Source organism: Camarhynchus parvulus, chromosome 5, assembly GCF_901933205.1.
Source record: "Camarhynchus parvulus chromosome 5, STF_HiC, whole genome shotgun sequence".
Classification (NCBI taxonomy): domain Eukaryota; kingdom Metazoa; phylum Chordata; class Aves; order Passeriformes; family Thraupidae; genus Camarhynchus; species Camarhynchus parvulus.
In genome coordinates, this window is record NC_044575.1 from 55,358,404 (window position 1) to 55,375,134 (window position 16,731).

Consider the following 16,731-nt stretch of genomic DNA (forward strand, 5'->3'; position numbering starts at 1 on the left):
TCTGCATAAATTCTTCAGGAAGATCCAGGAATGGAGAAATATTTCTTACAGTGTCATAGCAACCAGCTCTACCCAGAGGAGGCATCCTATCAATTAGGTTAAATAATTACGAACAACATTGAGTAAAATGAAGAAAAACAGCTTAGAGTCATGTCAGGTGGGAGGCAGCTGAGCTACTAAACAAAATAAAAAATAAGCTATATCACTTCTGGAAGAATCCAGCAGAGGCTGAAGGCAGATTTGGAGAGGAGGAAGAAATGAAGGGAGTTAATGAGATAGTTTTTGCCACAAGTTTTTTTTTCACTTACTCAGATAAAATAAAAAGTGTTTGGGAAAATCCTTAGTTTTGTTGAAAATTTATTCTTATTCTTAATTAGTATTTTGAGGAAAAGAATTGATAGACACAAGGGGTTTTTTTAACGTCCAAACTAATATGTCTCTATTTTCCAGAGAATTGAAAAGTCCTCTCTTGCTCATTCTCTTACTCTGCTATTCAGATTTTTTTTTCACACTACAGTGAAATGAAAAAAACCCTTCCCTTGTTTTTTCTGCTGGAAAAATGTGAGAACATCTTAATTTATTTTAAAAAAACTTTACTTGGATGTTGGAAAAGTAGAACATATTAAAAAAATAAGACATTTGACTTCTACTTTGACTTTAGAAGGTCTTCTGCAGTTACAAATTCAGACTAAGACTCAGGTTAAGGTGTTACTTTTTTTTTTTGCTAAAGCTTGTCGTATTTCATAGAATAAAAGCAGCAAAATAATGAAGTGGGAAATAGTAATTTTTAAAACCAAGACTGCACGTCTCAATTTTATAAAATATTTCATTCTGAATTTCCTAATGAAAAATAGAACAGGGACAATTGACATAAATGATTAAGTGTGGAACTTAATCATAAATGTTTAAGTATGGAACAAAATTGAATAATTTACCTTTCTTTGTAAAATGTATGTATTAATGAGAAATGTGAAGTGACTGTGCAATGATGATGATGATTATTCTTATTCCTAATTCTAACTATGAATAGGCATGAAGAAAATTAAAATTGTGTCCCAAAGGCCTTTTCTCCTGCCTTTGGGAAATTTCTCATACAGCTTCTCAAAGGAAAATACACTCGTATGTGTTTATTGCCAACCCTAAAACTCACTAACATCAGCAGCTACTTTTTATTGACCTCAGTGAATTATGGACCACAACCTCTGGGAAAAATGACTTCAGATTAATATCATTAAAGACTAAAGCAGGTTAGCTTGCAAATTTCGTTCAAAGTGTTTTTATTTAGGTTAGGTAAACGTGTTTTAATGTTATGCTTACTAATATGTACTCACAGGAACAAGCACTTGCATAAAATGAGAAATACGTGAAGGATTGTTTCTCCCAGACCATCAGTAGAGGAGATGAAGAGGCTCTGCTCCATAGTTAATAAATCTGAATGCCTGAAAAGATTAAAGGAAATATTTGCAATTTGATCAAACAACTGTGGGGAATAAGATGAACTCCTTTGGGATTGGGTTTGCGAAACTGAATAAAAAATGTAAAGAAAAGAGCTTTGCAAAGTCAACTGCAATTAATAGTTCAGTATAAAATTAATGTACTATACTGCAGAGGCTTGGGGAGAAGCAGGCTGGAAGGCCTGAAGAGATGTGCTAATAGATGGGTTGTTGAATATCATTTTCCTGGGGTTTGAAGACTCTATCCTGCAGGGTTGCAGCAGTTTCTTACAGAAGTAGTTGGTGGTAGGACAGCTCAATGTGAGTGATACTTGCAGGTGTTTAGTAGCACAAAATACATGAATATACTGCCAAACTCTCCATTCTATGTGCAATGCCTGTTTTGTGTGTAATTTCAGATGTAATTGTCCCTAAAAAAGGACATTATTGGCACACATGACCAGCTATGAGCGCCTTGCAACAGCTGAGAAACACCTGAGGTTGGCAAAATAAGTGGGGGGAGAAACCCTGCAGTCATTCCCTCAGCTCTTAACAGGTGAACAAATATGTCAAAGGCATCAAGGCCACTGAAAATAACCTCTTGCATTTGTGGCTGATCTCACAGGTGTGTGAATAAAGAGAGCAAGATGTTCAGTGTTAATGGCACATTCAGGCTACCAGACTGGAGGGCTGAACACGTCTTTTAGAAATTCATGTTTTCTCCTGCTGCTAAAGAGTTAATGTTTGAGAGATATCCCATCCCATAACTGTTATAACTGTTGGGTCAAATCTTGATATTTTTATTCTGTCAAATCTCTCGTTTATTTTCACTGGACTTTCAGGGTTGTCTTAGTCACTCTTGGGTAACATCCAAGAACAGCTTTGTCCTGCTCTGGGAAATAGTCAGTCCTGCTTGTAGTAGAAAGATGATAAAATCTTCCCAATTATTGTGACCTAAGCTGTGATACTGGCATAAACCTAAAAAAATTTTAAAACTATTAAATTTTGCACAGACTTCTATTTTTAACTCATAGTTGTATCTAAATGCAGCTTAGGAGAAGCATAGGAGAAAAGTCCCTTGTGCTGCAGGTCTACTGAATCCTGAAATCAGGGTTTCTGTTTTGGTCCAGCAATCCCACCACAGGATTGTGAAAAGAATTGATGAAATTCAGTGTCAGTGCACACAAATGAGTCGCTACCTATACCTACACAGTAATGTTTTCTAAATTAGCAGTTCCCACTGAGGGATGACACCTGACTCTTGCTGCTGAGAGTTCCTTGAAAATATCAGTGCAATATTCAATACCAGTCAACAAAAGGCAAATAGGATTCCTGGGCAGGCAATTGAAATTAATGTTGTTGCACCACACTGCACTGCTCTGCAGCAAGATGCTATAAGATTAAAAATGGTGTCTTGAAAGGTGACAGGAATGAGGCATGGCATGAGGGCTGCAAACACAGAGTGGGTGATGGTTTAAAAAAATCAAGAGTGGTGCAACAGCGAAGGAGATGGAGAGGAGCAATTGCTCACTTTCTAGAAAGGGTGGCTGAGGGTGGTCAGTGTAAAGGCTGGAGCAGCCAGGCTTGCAGAATAGCACAAAAAATAATGTTGTGGTGATGAAAAAAAAACCCCAGAAATGGATTTGTGGAATGGTATTAGATATTCTGGGTGGAGATGGTCGGTGTGAGTGTAGTCCCTGGGCCCTCTGGGTTTGTGGAAGCCTGAAAGGAATGGCCCAGGGCAGGAGTGCGCTCTGCACCCTCTTTCTTGAACTCTTCTCATCAATATCTGGAGGCATCTGCAGTCAGGGGATGGGTTTTGGCTGGGTGAGCAGTTAGTCTGGTGCTGCTTGTCACATTTATCACTGTACACATCTCGGTGTTCCCATCCCTGGCATCTTCCAGGCACTTTCTGGAGCTTTACAGCAAGAACTCCTTGATCCCACAGAGCAACTTCACTGCAGCATCCCAGAGCAGAGTGCATTTTAGTGAAATGGGACATTTAAAAATGCCGTGAAACAGTCATCAAAAAGTGGAAGGAAAGTGATAAAATACACTCAATTATTCTCCTCAGACACTCTCCAGACACCAGTGTAATTTCATTGACTTCAGTGAAATTAGTGTTAATGTAGTAATGGAAATGCAGCAAATCTAATTCCAGCATCTTCTTCCTGGAATAGCAAGCAAGAAAACAGAGAGGTAATCAGGTAGAAACAAGTGCTGATCAGGAGTTGGACAGGCAGGAGAGGAGCTCCAGGAGCTGCTGCCAGGAAATAAAGATACTTTTCCAGTCTCACATAGTCATGGAGAGTTCAGCAATACACTGAGGCCAAAATGAAAAACCTGGCTTTTTTTTTGTCTTAGTTTGACAGTATATGCAATCTTTCTTGTTCTTTTGAATATTCTCAAACCCTTTCTGCCAGGACAACATTGATGGCTAGCAATGTTTTAGCATCGATGGCAAGCTAGTCCTGTGCAGCCATTTACCTTTGCACAGGACTTTGGGCAGTGTGCTAGCAATGTTTCCAGGAATGTTTTTTATTTTTGCTGTTATGGAGAAGGGAATGCTGCAGAGCTGTGGGACTGGTAGAGAGAAGTGGAGGTAATGTGAATAGTACAGTACTTGGACAGCTTGTTTCACCTGAACACAGATCTTTTTATAGCCTTTGGAGTGCTGATGTCCAGTTCTACTTATAAATTTATAAATAAATAAGTAAATAATAATTAAAAAATATATATTACTATTTGGATTTGTGATCCTCTGATGAATAATGCAAAAACATTTTTGGGGTGTTGCCTGCCATTTTGCCCTTCACAAGGGTGCTTTGTGTCACTTGGCAAAGGTGAGCACAGAGAGTCTCTGTCAGACCATAGGTGTTCTCTGAAGTGCTGTAAAAACTCCCCAGATATACTGGAATTCAAATTAACATCATTTAGGGAATGAAACATTTTTCTTAAGCACATTCACCTTCCCCAAAGAGCCATCTCCCCTGGTAAGAAGTGGTTTGGTGGCAGCTCTGAGTGACTGCTAAGACACAGACCTGTGACAAATGCTGTTGTGACGGTGTTCACAGGGATTCAAGGATGAGGGAAGAGATGAGGATCTGACTCCATGTTTCAGAAGGCTTGATTTATTATTTTATGATATATACTATATTAAAACTATACTAAAAGAATAGAAGAAAGGATTTCATCAGAAGGCTAGCTAAGAATAGAAAGAAGGAATGGTAACAAAGGCTTGTGACTGGGACTCTCTGTCCAAGCCAGCTGACTGTGATTGGCCATTAATTAGAAACAACTAACATCAGCCAATCAAAGAGCTACCTGTTGCATTCCACAGCAGCAGATAATCATTGTTTACATTTTGTTCCTGAGGCCTCTCAGCTTCTCAGGAGGAAAAATCCTAAGGAAAGCATTTTTCATAAAAGATGTCTGTGACACGCAGTCCCACCAACATGTCAGGCAGGGGGGTGGATGATGTGATTTTAGTACACAAAGGGTTAATTGATAGTGCTGAGTGCCAAATTGAGAGGCCAGCTTCTTTCCTCCTCCCAGAGGGATGCAGCACAGAGCAGGACATGTGATTTCATGGAGTATAAAAGTGGGAAACGTGCTTGTTTTCACAGTTGGCTTTCACTTGGCTATTGGCTGTTCTACAAGGCAGCCGCAGAGGAAGCTCTGAAGAAGCTGTCAGGCTTGGTGACAGCTCAGCATCTGTCACAGCTAAATCAATACTGCCATGGAGGACAGGTTCCCAGAGTGGATAATCAAAGCAGAGTAAAGCTAATTCACCTTGAAAGTCTGAAAACGTTGGTGTGAAATTTTTTAGACAAAACCAGCATTATTCCAGCACAAGAGGAGAGGTGCTGAGGCCCAGCCCTGAGCTCTGCCCAAGTGTGGGAGTGGGGATCAGGCTTCACACCAGTCATGTGCACAAATGTGCTGATAAAATGGACATCTGGTGCTAATAAATTGGGCAAAAATGAGTTTGGATTGGCCCTTATTGCTAGCAGTGTGCTAGGAACTCATGGCTTGGTTTTGTGGAAAATATTCCATTGCAATATAAACTGAGGGCATGTGTGAAGATAATGAATGTTCCACTTTTTTAGGCTGTTAAGACTCTTTTTTTTTTTTTGTTTTGTTTTTTTTTTTTGCATCAAAATGTGATTTTCTTCCGTTGTTCAGGTTTCTAATACTTAAAATTAAAAGACTGGAGGAAAAATGTTTTGCTGTGGATGGTTTTAGTTCTATAAAACCTGGAGGTGAATTGTTTCAACTTTTTTGAAACTTTCTTTTTCATTGGTTTTAGTGCAAACATGTCAGGGAAGAGAAATTTAATCAGAGCTAATCTGTCAGCATCAGATAGAAAATTTTGGATACAAAAGTTTACTAAGCTCTGTCTAGAAGTGCTGAATTTGCTGGATAGAGAATTAAAGGGAGAGTGCTTCTGTAGATGACTTAGATGAGTAAGAAATATTATTCTTGAGTTCAGTGAAGCAGTTTTGTGGTCATTTTATGAAGCAGAATTACTCTGCAAATAATAGGATGGAAACATCATCTCCAAATTTGAGGCTTTTAATATTAAGGGTTAAGTACTTAACTTTGTTCCTAAAAATAATCTAAAATTGCTCACAAAAATCCATCTTCACACAGAGTTCAGACTGAGTTCTACTGAATAGAAGCAATATTGCTTTAGCTGTTCTCTGTCTCATTAGTATTTTCAGACAGATACTGTATAAATACTCACTCTTGTGGTAACAGGGGTGTTTACCACATCTCTCAGGGCTGTACATGGTCTGTATTTTATAGCTGGAATAATTCCTTTAATTGTCCCAAATCCATTCTTGTTATTTGTGCTAAGATAAAACCAAACATTTAAGTTAATGAACAAGCAAAATTGGATTTTAAAGGACTAGAAAGAATGAGCAAATCAGAAGACTCAAAGGAAAATTTGCACCTGCCAAAATTCCAAGCCCACTGATGATGTACATTCACCTTCACACTGTGTATGTGTGTATGTACATATATATATGTATATTTATGAGTATCTAAACCACACCAGCGCACAGATTTATACAGCACAAACTTCTGCACTGGCATACACATAAAAAAAAAGCCCAGGAGCACAGAGCTAGAAGCATCTTTTCATACAGTGCAGTACTTTGAAGGTGTGTTTACAAACTTTCCATTATATTTTAACAAGACAGGCAATTTAGGTGGTGTTCTCAGTGTGCAAGTGATGTTCTGGCATCCTGCCTCCAGCAACATTGCTATCCTGAGTTCATCTTAATGTGACAAGAACTTGGTGCCCCACTAAGAAAAAAATCCTTTAAAAGTATTAAAGGGGAAAAAAAATCAACAAGAGAAAAAAGCCTCGCGGCTCAAATCCAGCAAGGAGCTGTGAAGTCATTTCACACAGGGATACTGACAGCTGCCAACTTTGCTCAGGAAACTTTTTCTTTGAGATGATCCCTTTGGTTCCTGTGCTACAGTTGAGTAGTGCTGGAGACCCTTTGTGTCCTGTGCTTGTTATTGGTGACAGTTTTGACACACTGAGGCACAGAGAAGAAGAAGGCTCAGGATGGTTTTGATCCCTGGGTCTTAGTTCTGGACAGTAACAAGAATAAGGACAGCACTCTGAGATTATTTTTTTGATGGAGAATGGAAAGAGAAAGATTTATGTGATAGGTGGATCATTGTCTGACAGACACAATTCAGCTTTTTCTGAAATACTGGAGAGATTTGCATGGAAACGAGGCAATGTTGGAGATAATATTCAAAATGGAGAAGATGATAAATAAGGATGGAGCAAAGTATGCTAGAGGCACAGAAGTTGCTGGAATTCATGGTGAATGTAATTCTAATGAACTGTGGTTACCTTCTGCGTCTCTACTTTCCTCCTGCACCCATTGTAATTTTTTTAGGGAAGTGATTGTGTTTTAATTACCTTTTACCTTTGCCCAGGACTTTGTGCAGTGTGTGAAATGCTAGATGTGCCATTTGGTAAGGAGGTAATGGGTTTTTGAAGAAACAGGCATGATGAAGCATTATTATAAGAAATGGTTTCACTCATTTCACTAGTTAATTCTTATCTGTGTTTGTGTCATGCTGTTCTGCTAAATGGTAAGTTAAATATTCCTGCCCCAACTGTCACCATCAAAAGCTGTGACCCATTAAACCCAAATTCTATTGCACGTGAAATGTGTAAAAGAAGCCCTAATCAGCCTTTTACTTCAGAGCTCTTAGAGGGAAAGATTCTAGAATTAAGGTCTTTTCACTGCAAAATAAGGATTTTTCCAGCAAAGTGATGTTTTTACCATTCAATTAACACAGGGTACTGCTGTTTGCCCTGCTGCCTGTTGTGGTGTAATTGCCACCATTTTTCAGGCTGTGCCTTCCCATATGTTGCTTAACACCCTTGACTAATGTGATGAGGAAGAAGCAGACCCTGGCAGTCCCAAGACCTGTAAAGCTTTCGGATGGAAAGAAATGCAGGAAATTCAATCCAAATACCAACAGGAACCCCTGAGCTTGTGCAGGGCTCTCTTTCTGATGGCTGGCACTGTTTTCCAGTGAAGGAACAAAGTAATCTGATAACCTGACGTGGCTGTGGAAGGGGATGTTGGGCAGGGAATGTGTGTGCAAACTGATTTGAAGCTGCTTAGCCTCAGACCTGGGAGCCCTTGGTCCCTCATCCTCAGGGGTTGAAATGAGGAATTTTCTTGTCTGTGCTGCTGAATGACCTTAGCCAACTCCAGCTCTTGTCCATCACTGCCGCAGGACTGGAAGCCAGACTCACTGATAGCTGTGGACAATGGTGTCTTTAATTTAAGACTGTGCTTTGCAATACCATTTCAGCCAGCCTTGGCTTGCAGATCTGTGCAAAAGTGCAGGTGGTCAGGTCATCACATCTGCATGGTGGTTAGGCATTGGAGCTTTAAAGTAAATATGTTCCATTAGCTGAGTGTGCTCATGGAAAAAAACCAAAAAGCTCACAGGGTCACCATTTAAACATTAGTGACTGACCATACAAGTGCAGTTGAAAGCCTTCATTTTAATAAGAATTTATGTGTAAGGAATGCCAAATGCCCAACTGCCTCCAAAGCAGCTGTCCCTCCCTTCTGTGCAGTGTCCCCTGCAAGGGGAAGAACAGTGGGAGCTCCTACACTTTACTACTGATTTTCATCAAATTTACATATTCATTAAGTTCTTGTCAAGCAAATCTCAATGTTAACAGGGATTTTACAGGCCTATCTTTATTACCACTATTACCTCAATTTAGGATTTGCACTACTTTAGTATCAGAAAGGTTTAAAAAAAAAGCCTGGGTGCGGCACTGGGTGCTATGGTTTAGTTGAGGTGTTGGGGCATGGATTGGACTCAATGATCTTTATTGGTCTCTTCCAATCCAGTGATTCTGTGAGTTGTGTGAATTCTGTGAAGCTGCTGGGCCAGAAAAGCAGGGGTGGATGTCAGCTGGACCCAGGGAGGAGCTGTGCACCTCGTGTGGCTGCAGAGTCGGATGTAGGAATGCCACCCAATGCGGGACACACACCTGGGCCGGGCTGCTGGTGGGATCAGACTGGAACCTGCAGTCATGGTAGGCTTTTGACCAGACACAGCTGTGTGCAACTCCCCCCTGATTTCAGCAGTGAGATGATGGCTTTGGTGAGGAATTCAGAGCTGAATTTCATGGCTGAATCCAGAGCTTTGACCATTAGCTTCTCCTCTGCAAAGTGGGTGTGACAATGCACACTTATGGGAGGATAAATACATTGGATTGTGTGTCTTGGGATAATGCAGTGATCTGGCTGCAGGAGTAATAGGAGGAAAGTTTTTTTTAATGCTTTGGATGGTTTTGGAAGAAAAATGTAAAAGTTAGTGTGCTCTGGTGTTGGCATCTCCTGGTAAAATGGGAAAACCAGTGATTGACCACTGATGTAAAACATTGCTGGGGTGGGGGAGAGTATTTTAACAGCAAAATATTTAGTGGGGCCAAGGATTTAGAATCAGGGCTGGCCTTTTGAAGAGCTGTAAAACCATGGGGCTGTGTTGGTGCTTTCACTGGCACAGCTGGCAGACAGGAGTGTCCCTGAGGGGGAGAGGTGGGAGGCTGGGGCTGGCATCAAAGAAGTGCTATAAAACAGTGATGGGGGAGGGGGCTCAGCAGGATTATTTTCTCCCAAGTTGTAACTTGGTTGAAATGTGTTGGTGGATCTGAGGAAAGCTATTTCTGTTAAGAAAGTGGCATCTTTTTGCTGCTACTGCTGCATCTCAGCAAGGCTGTTTGAGATGTAGGAGATGGCCACTGCCTGGTGTTGCACCAAACAGAGCCTGCAAACATTTTGCAGTCTGAGCAAATGTATTAATGTGAGGTGGAAAGAAATAACAGAAAACTGCTCAGCTTCTAAAAACATAAATCAGATATTTGGGTAGTGGGTTTCTCTCTATTTATATTTAGTAAATTGTAGTGGTTTGACCCTGTCTGGATGCCAGACACCCTCCTTGTTCCTGTCACATGTTCTCACCTTTCTCTTCTCTGGCTGCAGTCACATCTGCACAATTCCTTTTTTTTTCTTTATTATTCTTAAATATGATACCAGAGGTGTTTCCATCATTTCTAACTGGCCCAGCCTTGGCCAGTGGCACATCTGTCCTGGAGCTACCTAGCATTGGCTCTGCTGGACGTGGAGGAAGCTTCCAGCAATTTCTCACAGCCACCCCTGTGTACACATAAGCCACCCTCTCGGTACCAAAATAAGGCTGTGCAAACGCAGTGCAAAAAAATGTATGTTGGAGTTTTTATTGAATCGCTCCTGAATGATAGAAATTTAATAATACTTACCTAAAAATCTTGCAGGAATAGCTAATCTCAAAAATTAGTTGAAGAAGAAGTTGCAGCTAGCCTCAACGTGCAAAAATGAAAATCTATATTTTTCCAGGATCATGGCCTCACAGAATTGTTTAAGTTGGAAAAGACCTCTCTGGTCATTGAGTCCAACCATTAACCCAGCACTGCCCACCCCACCACTAAACCAAGTCCCCAAGTGCCACATCTGCATGTCACTTAATCCCTTCAGGGATGGTGACTCCACCACTGCCCTGGGCAGCCTGTTCCAATGCTGGACACTCCTTCAGTGAAGAAATTTTTCCTAATTTCCAATCTAACACTCCCTTGGCACAACTTGAGGCCATTTCCACTTGTCTTGTTGGTTGATATTTGGAAGAAGAGGCTGGTGCCCCCTCACTAATCTTCGTCACAATTGCAGTTTAGAGGAACGTTGTATATGCTTGGGTTAATAATACTCCAGGATGTAAGGAAAATCAGATCTCTCAATTAAGCCTTCAGTTCCTTAAGGCAGATGTTCCTATCTGGATGTATTTAGCACACAGTCAGGATAATAAGATACCTGAAATGCTTTGGGATTATTTAGGTAAGTCTGAGTCATTTTTTCTTCCAGAAAGTTCCTTATTTTTAAATAGGCTAAAAAATTTATGTAACACCATTGCTAAATCATTCAGAAATGTTTTATAAAAGTTCGAATGTAGTAACATTTTAGAAGTAAAAATATATAGTACTTGGGTTCTTGTATGTAATTTTGAGGAGGTTTTCCACACTTAAGAGTAAAAATAGAAACTACAATTAGAGTTGAACCACTTACCTCACCTTTAGGACTGAGAAAAAATATTTCTGCATCATTACACCAAATTTATCTCTATAAAATTTAGTGAAGACTGTTCCAGATCTACACACATAGAACAATTGAGTTAATGAGTGTTGCATGACTGTAGGAACATAACAGGAAATGTTTGGAGAAATTCAAGTCATTAAAGAGAAGGTGAATACATGCAATTTGACCTAAGCAGTCTTTTAATGAAATTGGGTAATTTCATCCTCAACCTCGTCTCTCCTGTTTATTGTAAACGGAGAGACTGAATTAAAACTATTGAGTTTTAAGTGTATGAATAACTTCAGAGATTTCTTTAGAGGTTTTTTAAATACTTTTACTGTAAAGAGAGACACAGCATTTTATTTTTTTCCTTTCAGAACCTTTTGCACATGGTTTTAACTACCAATTCTACCTGCCAAAAATAATTAAAATACAGCAAAAGTGAAATGCCCTTGGTAGTGCTTATCTGCCTTTGTTTTTTGAATAGGTGAGGGGTAAGACTCACACTTGTCACTTCAATATTTGCTCATTAAATGGAGATTCTCCGACAAATCTTCACTTCCTGTTTATGGACAATATGGGTTATTGATGGAGAACCTTAACCCTTTGAAGGTGACAGCAGCATTAGATGCTTGTCAGCGTCTCCAAACTTCTGTTGCATACCAAGGCCTGCAAAATGATAGAATCAGCTTTTTATAAATGACCTCCTTTTCTAGTTATCGTGTAGAGAACAGGGATGGGGAGAGGATTTACAGACAGAAGTAAAATATGAAAAATCTTCTCTCCCCCCAAAACCTGCAAACCACCCTCAGCAGGGTGTGGGCATGGGGGAGGACCACGAGTGACAAGAGCCTTTGAGGCACAGCTCCAAAGCTGTGAAGATCTAAGCACGTTCCCTTCAACTCTTTGCCAAAGATCCCCTATGCAGTAACCTGTGAGAGAAGTGGAGTATTTGGATGAACTCAACCATTTTTACCCTTTCCAATTGGAAAGGAAGGCTTTGGTTTTCAACGGGGAAACAATGCTGGGTTTGTGCAGACTCCACAGCCTGGTGGATTCTGGCTGAGTGAGGTATTGCTGGGTGGTGTTTACAGGGATTCTGTGTGCTTGATTCAATGATTTATTCCACCCATAATTTCTTGAAGAAACGTTTTTTTAAGTACAACTTTTCCGGGACCCTATATTATGAGACGCAGAACTAGAATTTCTTCTCTGGCTTTATGTTTTCTACAAATCCTCTCTGCTAAGAGGAGGTAATAGGTGCCAGTTGCTTCAGACAAGCTGTTTTCTCCATGGCATTTTTAGCTGTTTCCAACCTGGCAGGTGACAGAGTTGCATCTCTTTGTGCCAGTCTTGCAGGGCACATTTTCAATCAGACTGTGTGCTCTGGGTAGGTTTGCATGGCCAGCTGGGTTGTAGGCATGGGATTTGCAGATGCAGTCTAGCTGCAGTTAGAGGTTGTAGGAATTCTACTCCTGCAGAAAAACAGCATTTTGGGGGGTAATTGGGGCTTCTCTATACATTTATTATGATTTACAGTAACATCTAATATCAGAGATATTGTGCCCTCACATACCTGATGAGATGAGTGCATGATAAATCAGCAACTGTTCAAAAGGATGAGGGATGTTGCACTTAAGAGAAGTGATATTTCATCAGGTTTGTCCTGCTGCAAAAGTCCAAAAGAGCAGAGAAAGCTAAAGAAATAAAAAAACTCACGTGGCATTCATCCATCTAAATTTATAATCCGTACGCTTGTACTCTTAAGTGTTGATATATGTCTGAATGGATTTAGAGGTATAGAAAATTTTTCTGTATCTTGCAGATATGACACAGCAATCAGAAAAGCAAGGAAAAACCTGCTCTTGCAACATCACACAGACTGTTATTCTGCTCCGTTTCCTTAAACAGAAATCTTGTGTTCATTTGTGCTACACATTGTGTGACTCTGTTTGGTTCGAATCTGTATTTGTGATGAACTTCGACATCTGATTTCTAGCTGGACACATAAATATCACAGTGTGAAATGGGAGTACAGTTCTTTTATTAGATAGGTTTTAGGAGAACACCATGTTGCTTTAAAAATGCCACCTCTCACGTAGGGGTGATGTACAATAGTAAATTGGTTTGAAACAAAGTGAGATTTCTGGAATGAGGTAGAAATGGGTTATGTAGAGGGAAGACATTAAGCACTGAGTGATAGAAGGCATTTTTTCCTTTCACAGTGGTTTATTTCTTACCATTTGTAGGCTGCAGTTGATTTGTTTTTTTTTTTTTTTAAGCAATATGGAGATGCATAGCTGAATTCTGCTATAAAGTACATCTGAGCAAAGATTATTAAAAATGACAGGCACATTTCTGTGTATTTGATAATGTCAAAAACAGAAGTAGTGCAGCACATTGGTATTATGAGATATCAGAATATTTCTCTTTTCTGAAGTATGTAATGTCTAATGTTTAAAACATAAAATTCTCTGACATTAACCTTGAATTATGATTAGCATTTACTAGCTCATACATATATATTTTCAATTTTTATTTTTTTTTTTCCAGCTCTTCTTTATGCAACTATTTTTGGAAACGTCACCACCATTTTCCAGCAAATGTATGCCAACACCAACCGGTACCATGAGATGCTGAACAATGTGAGGGATTTCCTAAAATTATATCAAGTCCCAAAAGGCCTTAGTGAAAGAGTCATGGATTACATTGTCTCAACCTGGTCCATGTCTAAAGGAATTGACACAGAAAAGGTATGAGTACCCAAGGTAACAGTTTAGATAGCAAGAGTTTGTGTCCATTGTGTGCTTTCTTCTATAGAGCAGCTTATAATTTACTAACAAATTCTTAACTGCATGCTACACCTTTATTATGCCTATGTTTGGAAAAAAATGGTTCTTTTTAGAGTGGACTGTTTTGCTGCTTTGAATGTATGCCTTTCTTTTATATTGTGTAAATGTTTTCTGCTTTCCAGTCTTGGTTTGTCTAAATGCTAAATAATTTTAATGTACTTAACTATTGAAATCAATGGGAAATTAGTCTTCAAATTAGCCCAAGAACATAGTTTGGTGTCTAAACTACATCTGTGTTATTCTGAGAAGTATTGGCATCTGTGCATTGCAATTAAATGAGTTTGATTGGCTTGGACCTTTTGCTGATGCCCAGGCCATCGGCGTATCCATCAGCATAATTAGTATAAGCTTTAATGGCAGTAGAGATTGATCTCCTTGAGCTCAAATCTCTGGAATGGCACTTCAGCGCTTTGGTAGGGAGGCACAGAGAATGTGATACCCTTGGCATCCGTGCCGGGGTGGAAGTCCTGCAGGACTTAAGCCCTCAGAAGGAACTGGTCATTTAGGTTTCTTCAAAAGCTGGTTTAAGAAGGTCATCTTTGTAGACTGATTCATCATGTGCCAGCGCTGACCTCATGGCTTGTCCTCAAGAATTCTCTTTCTGCACTGCATGTGCAGTGAGCCTGTCCAGACTTGGATATTTCAGAGAGCTGAAGTCAGATGAGGGAAGGGTTCCAGCTGCAATGCCTTGAACATAAGGCAAGATAAAACAGCTTTAGGTTCAGATTTTTGTTCAGAGAGGATCAGCCATGCTCCTGTGGCTCCTGTGGACCTGGTACACGTCAGCTTAAATTAGACATTCAAGCTCCAGTATCCATGATTTCCCTCCTGAGAACTTAAAGGCCAAGGGTCCAAAGGAGTTAAGGAAGAGTCATGACAGATGACAGATGACTCTTGAAATGTGCTTGCAGAGCTTTAAAGTTCTTTCTTCAGTTGAATCTCTGGTGCAATATGGGAGGGTGATGCAGATTGTTCAGGTGTGCCAGGATGAAATCTCTGCACAGAAAAATTTAGTCTTACATTGTGCTGATGCAACACCAGTTCTCTGATTTATCTGCTGTGAAATTCAGTTTACCATCACACATACAACTGCTTTAAGTAACAAAAAATCTTTATTTCTTTGATTCTTGTGCTTCAGTATGCCACATTCTTTAATATGTTAACTTCTTATACACTAATACCCTAACTTCCTAATCCCGATTCACAAGTGTTAAAAGTGAGGTTTTCTATTCTAAACTCCTGTAAATGCATTCAATCCTTCTGTATAAACTTCCAATTACATGAAAATTCAACTGCCATTTGCATTTATCTCCTTGCTATTAAGCCAGAGTCCTGTGTTACTCCACTACAGTTTCATTAGATTTTAATGATGCTTTGCAGTTAATTAGAAGAACCTATGCTTTAATTACTGAAATTTCCTACCATAGTTTCCGCATGTCCGGGTTTATGGATGATAAAAACACAGTTAGAGCCCTAATCTCTGACTCATGGCAAGCATTGTTCTCTGGTCTGTAAGATGGAGTGGCTGCTTAGCTAGATAATTAATTTACCTGTAAAATCTGTGACTTAGGTTTTTAACAATTTTCCCTTGGCGAAGACTTGCCTAAACCTAGGCCTGGATGCAAACCCAGTTTAAAACAGTGGAAGGATTTCAGGAACCTCTGCATCTGGACATCAGTAGTTGAACTAATGGAGCTTCCCAGAAAAGCTCTTGGTACAGAAGAACAGAGACAAGAGAACTTGAGCACCGGGTTGGATATTTTGGTATTTTGTGTCCCTTACAGCCTGTGAGTCTGCAAAAGCAGCAGCTCCAGTGGCCTGTAGTGCCTGCAGAGAGCAGCCAAGGGGCTGGATGAGGGCAAGGAAAAGGCAGTTTGCTTTCTGCTGCAAAAACCTTGCCTTTAGCAAAAGCTTGGGAAGCTGTGTTGCAGCCAGTCTTACATTTATCTCCACTCAGGAAGGCGTTATGATGTACTTTACCCAAATAAATGAGAAACCATTGTAAATTCCACCTGAAAAATCATAGAAACAGTGGTACAGTCCTAGAGATTGGTCATCTAGAGTGGGAGGTTTCTCTTGCCTCAGGTCTTTCATTAACCCTTCAAGCCTTGCTGTAAGACCCTCTGTACTTAAGTTACATCCATCTGCACCAAACCTAGAGCAGCCAGAGGATGGGAGCAGAGGGACCCCAAGGCACCCAGTGTCACATCAGATTTATTTTTGTGGCTACAGAGGGGCTAGTGGGATGCACTGCCCCTGCAGCTGAGCTGCTGAGTCCAGACAGTGCTCCAGCTTGGAAGAGGGGATTCTTCTTCCAGGTTTTGGATTGCTTCTCTGCACTGCTTCTTCTGACAGCCTGGACCTGACCTTAGAGGTTTCTGCCAGTTTGATTTTCCAAGCTCTAGCAATGACATTCTGAGCAGTCTGTTATAAAGGCTATATTTGCATCACATGATTTTCCATTTTCCTTAATTTTTATGAACTTTTCATTCAGCTTCTTATTATCTTGCAAAACACACATGTGCTCATGATACAGGATAATTACAGAGGATTTTCAGCTTTTCGTTTTCCATCAGACAGATCAGACAATTTCTATCATCCAAGGATGTTTTTCAACCTAATATACTTTATTACATTGTAAATTCTTCCAAATATATCTCCATGGTCACACTGGACTCTGTTTTGGGACATCATTTGCCCACAATACATTTAATTCAGTCACTCAGCATGTTGAAATGTCTGTGTTTTGAACCCCAAAATTAAAGAACAAGTAGA

At 39.9% G+C, this 16,731-nt stretch overlaps 1 protein-coding gene across 1 annotated transcript in view; it reads left to right on the forward strand.

Annotated features, from left to right (window-relative positions):
- KCNH5 (potassium voltage-gated channel subfamily H member 5) overlaps positions 1-16,731 on the forward strand; it is a 153,211-nt gene that overhangs the window by 88,231 nt on the left and 48,249 nt on the right. The window contains exon 8 of the mRNA XM_030949319.1: positions 13,658-13,857. Coding sequence (XP_030805179.1) covers positions 13,658-13,857 — 200 coding nt within the window. The remainder of the gene's footprint in view (positions 1-13,657; positions 13,858-16,731) is intronic.